The sequence below is a fragment of the Nannochloropsis gaditana genome (assembly GCF_000240725.1).
Source record: "Nannochloropsis gaditana CCMP526 unplaced genomic scaffold scaffold1222, whole genome shotgun sequence".
In the NCBI taxonomy this organism is placed as follows: Eukaryota; class Eustigmatophyceae; order Eustigmatales; family Monodopsidaceae; genus Microchloropsis; species Microchloropsis gaditana.
In genome coordinates, this window is record NW_005802731.1 from 1 (window position 1) to 4,845 (window position 4,845).

The 4,845-nt window shown below is 53.9% G+C and overlaps 2 protein-coding genes across 2 annotated transcripts; both read left to right on the top strand.

Annotated features, from left to right (window-relative positions):
- Nucleotides 1-201: 201 nt before the first annotated feature.
- NGA_0031420 (uncharacterized protein) lies at nt 202-1,497 on the top strand (the record flags this gene model as incomplete). The annotated part of the gene is made up of 1 exon (XM_005852441.1): nt 202-1,497. A coding segment is annotated over one exon (1,296 nt), but the record flags the coding sequence as incomplete, so codon positions are not given.
- A 1,377-nt stretch (nt 1,498-2,874) lies between these two features.
- Nucleotides 2,875-4,410, top strand: NGA_0031802 (uncharacterized protein; the record flags this gene model as incomplete). Its single annotated transcript, XM_005852442.1, has 1 exon — nt 2,875-4,410. One exon carries the CDS (start codon nt 2,875-2,877, stop codon nt 4,408-4,410), a length of 1,536 nt encoding a protein of 511 aa, XP_005852504.1.
- Between the last annotated feature and the right edge of the window lie 435 nt (nt 4,411-4,845).

A 4,845-nucleotide genomic window follows, 5' to 3' on the forward strand; every position in this document is an offset into this window, starting at 1 on the left:
CTTCAAGGGATCGCGCATTGTTGGGTTCGAAGTAATCCCTTTCTCAGTCAAGCACAAATGGGACAGTAAAAACAAGGTAAGGAAGGCGTGGTGATGCACAAAAAAAGCTCCTTAGATTTGGGAGTGTCCAACCGCTTCATCATCCTCGTCGCAGTCCGGACAAGAAGCACTGACCGAAATTCTTTCTCCCTCATCCGGCAGGCTGTCTTCGACACGGAAAAAACCGTGCTGGAGACCTGCAACGACCAAAGGCAAGTCAGCCACGAGGTAGACGCCTTTCAGACGGTGGAGGGGGAGGGGGAGGTCATTTTCACGTACGACGTGGAGTGGAAGGAGTCCGATGTGCCCTGGTCGAGCCGATGGGACGTGTATTTCTCCGGGAATCCGGACGATGAAATCCACTATTTCTCCATCGTCAACTCCTTAATGATCGCCCTTTTCCTCACCGGAGTGGTGGCCATGATCATGCTGCGGACCTTGCGCCAGGATATCAGCAACTACAACGAGATGCAAACGCTTGAGGAGGCGCAGGAGGAAAGCGGATGGAAGCTGGTACATGGCGACGTCTTTCGCCCCCCTCAGACATCTCCGATGCTCCTCGCGGTTCTGGCCGGTTCCGGGGCCCAGCTCTTGGCCATGAGCACGGCCATCCTCACGTTCGCGTTGCTCGGATTCATGTCTCCCGCCAATCGCGGCGGCCTCCTCACCTCTCTGCTCCTGCTCTTCGTCTTCATGGGCTCCGTGGCCGGGTACTCGTCGGCGCGCCTGTACAAGCTATTTGGCGGAAAGGACTGGCGGCGGAACACGATCCTGACCGCCACTGTCTTCCCGGGTGTGATTTTCGTCATGTTTTCGATCCTAAATGTGGTCGCTATGCTGGAGAATTCGTCCACGGCCGTGCCCTTCGTGTGGGTGCTTTGCCTTCTCGTTCTCTGGCTCGGCGTCTCCAGCCCGCTTGTATTTGTAGGTTCCTACTTTGGTTTTAAGCGGGAGGTGTTGGGAATGCCTACCCGGACAAACCAGATCGCGAGGCACATCCCAGAACGACAATGGTGGGGCCACCCTCTTCTCTGCATTGCCGTCGGAGGCATTTTGCCCTTCGGTGCTGTATGCATCGAGCTGTTCTTCATCATGTCGGCGTTGTGGCTCCATCAAATTTACTACGTTTTTGGGTTTCTCATCTGTGTCTTCTTCATTATGGGCATCACTTGCGCGGAGATTGCCATTGTTTTGACTTACTTCCAGCTCTGCAACGAAGACTACCAGTGGTGGTGGAGGTCTTTTTTCACATCTGGGTCAACGGCGGTGTATTTGTTCATCTACTCCATCTGGTACTTTGCAAGTAAGCTGCAGATTGATGCAGCTGTCTCCATATTTATTTACTTCACGTACATGGGCATGATTTCAATGGCTTTTTTCCTCATGACTGGAGCCATAGGCCTTTTTGCCTGTCTATGGTTTACCCGAACGATCTACGGAGCCATTAAAGTCGATTAAAGGGATCAATGTGTATGCGTATGATTGTGGAGGGAGCAAGAGGTAGATATGTATCGGACGTGCACGAACTGTGCGAACGATGGTAGGAAAATATATGAAGTATACGCGCGATCAAGAGGGAAACACATCGAAGGGGGGGAAAAGAAACATGCACTGTTGTTCAGGAAAGCCCATGATATTTTTCCAGCTGTGATATAACGAGTGTTCGGTTCCCACATTTCGACAAGGTCTTGGTTTTCTTCTCCATAATCGGCCCATTTCCCCCGAATACATTTCGGTGGAAAAGAGACATCTCCTTGCGAAGCCTGGTGTGTCTCGGGGTAGGTAAAGAATAACAATATCCTGCAAGCTTGCTGAAGCGACCATTTCCGTGACGTGCGTATAACTTTACGTTCCCTAAAAGAAATGTCGCGCACCGCCTTTTTTTTCCCTACTCCTTCATTGATCCCGTTACAGGAAAATGAAAAATCTTCGACCCAAGTACAGAGATGACGACGGACACCAAAAAAATAGTGCAACGAAAATATGACGCTATTCCATCTATCCTACCTAACCCTTGACCACGCATACCTTCATATGTGGGAGCACCCGCTCGTAGGGAAAAAAGAAGCAATGCCCTCGGCGAGTCTCGATCTCGCGACCTCCGGATGACTCTTTCCCATGACGGGTGGATTATGAGACCGACGAAGCTACCAACTGTTCTACAAGGGCAGCACAAGTGCATCCAACCATGTAACAAGGAGATCTCACTCTTTAGAAATGCAGCAGCGACACCTAGTGGCCGCCCATCCTTTCTCGAGCATTCTTACACACATTGCAGCTGTATGGAACCGCCACTCATCCGGAAAAATCGATCAAGTATTAAAATAAAAAAAATAAAAAAAAACACGTAATGAATTCGAAGGAATTTCACTTGGTTGTGCATAAAATCAACGTCGGGGTGCTGAAACACTTCTTCCGACAGAAGTCAGCCGTAGTATCTAGCCGCTGACCTATCGATGAATGTAGGAAACTAAACTTGCCCCCAATTGAAACGCACACAACTACCGCAGGACAAATATGACTTCCAGAGCACCTTTATCAAGACGATGCATTTTTTGGGCCATTCACACGGCGGGGTTGCTCCATCAGCTTGTTCTAGTTCGTGCGTTCCTCCCCCCTGTCGTGCCTCCTACTTCCCTGCACTCGAAAAGCAAACCGGGACCGCTATCAACCGCAGACATTTTCCCCGCACCAACCATACAAGTGCGCAAAACCTGGCATCTTGGTGGCTCCTGGACCATTTCGTCTCACTACATACCTCCCACCGAAGCCACTTCTCCTTCCTCATGCGTCGTCATGCAAGCCACCTCTGCAAAAGAAACAACCAAAGGGACCATGAATGCTCGGAGGAAAAATATGCTTGAGGAAGAATTTCGTCGGATAAGTAAACAGGATCAGGCCGATCTGATATCCTTATCTTCATTTTTCACTAGCGGAGAAGTTGCAGAGCTTTTAAAGGAAAAATTGCTTGCCAAGGCCGAGGTGGAATCCTTCTGGATAGGAGAGCTCGGTGACAAGGCGGAGCCGGCAGATTTGGACGCTTTCTTGGCAGTTTACGAAAAAATTGATGCATTGTTTGAGGAAGAAGAGGAGGATGAGGATGTTGAGGTGGGGCAGGCGGGTGCCGTGAAGGGGATTACGCTCGAGGAGTTCCTGGCTTCTGGAGATGTCAGTCGATATTTGGAAGAAAATCTCATCAGTAGAGAGGAGGTGGAGTCCATGTGGGCTGCGGAGGCCGGCTTCCGGGGAGCAAGCGCGGGTGTCCGGGCCGTGTTGAGCGCGGAGGGATCCATGCGGGTGTACGCCGGGATAGAGGACCTGCTGGAGGAGGTGGTGGACGATGCGGAGAAGAGCGATGAGACGCAGACGGCCGTGCCTGAGGAGAACGAAGGGAAGGAGTTGCGGGCAGAGTACATGGCGGCGATCGGTGGGGACCTGGAGGCAGAGATGGACTACGCCGCCTTTCTGAGAACGAACGAGCTGCCCGACCTGCTCGAGGAGGGGCTGGTATCGCGGGAGGAGGTGGGGTCGATGTGGGACAAGGTCCGGTCTGAACGAGGCACGGGAGACGTGGTGGATTTCGCGGGCTTCCAGGCCCTGTCCTCGGCCTTGGACGATCTCTTCCTGGAGGAGGGAGAGGAGGAGGAGAAGGTCGCGCCTCGGCAGACGGCGGCAGCGGCCTACAAAGCTGCGGCCGCCGCGCAGGCCAAAGAGGCGGAGCCCGAAGGTTTGCGAATAGTGGGCCCTGCCAAGCCGCAGTTGAAGGAAATGCTGGCCTCGGTGCTATTGGCGGGCCTGCTGGAAGAGGACAAAGCCCTGGACGACTACGTGGGGGCGCTGGTGGAGGCGATGCTCGACGAGGAGGCCAACCTGGCGGCGCGGGACGAGCTGGAGATTACAGACCTGCAGAAGGCCATGGAGGGGGAGTGGGAGCTTGCCTACAGCACCTCACGGACCATGCGGTACAACCGTGGCTTGAGCGGTCTGGGCAAGTCCCTGCCCAAGGTGGAGTTCCTGGGGTTCAGCCAGTCCATCGCCGTGAACGGCTTCGCCCTGGAAACGGTCTACACGGAGCGACTGAGGACGCTGGGGAGGGACTTGAACGTGGTGGTGGAAGGGGCCTGGGAGCTGAAGGATGTGGTTTCGATCATGAGCGGAGAGCTCTGCCTGATCATGGACGTGTTGCCGGCGACCATCACGTACGGCTTTATGAGGGAGAGAATCGAGACGGGCTGGAAGGGCGTGCGGGTTTTGAACAGGTGCGAGTTGCTGTACTTGGACGAGGACTTGCGGGTGATGAAAGGCCAGTCCTCGGACTCCTATTTCGTGTTCAGCCGGCGGACGGAGGGGGCGGCCGACCGCATGAGCTAGAGGGCAGGTGGGGAAAGAGGAGGGATGGGAGGCGGTTGTTGTTTCAAAGAGAATAAAGCTGTGTAGTTCGAGGTGCACGAAAGCAGAAAACAGGGGGAACAAAGAATACAGGTACCATGGCATTTTTCGTTAGATTGGCTAGCATTGGTATTCCGCAGTACGCACTATCTGCGCCTGCGGAGTTCCCTAGACTGCGATCGATCTCGACTCCTCTCTCTCCGGTCCCGCCAGTCCCTTTCGCGCAATCCGTCCCTTCTTTCGCGTCGCTCCCGCGATGGTGAGCCCGATCGCCGAATTTGTTTCCGAATCCGCTCCAGACTGCGTGACCGTGAGCGTCGAGACCTCTCTCCTTGAGCTTCACGCCTCCCTTTTCGGCCCTCTTCAAGGGATCGCGCATTGTTGGGTTCGAAGTAATCCCTTTCTCAGTCAAGCACA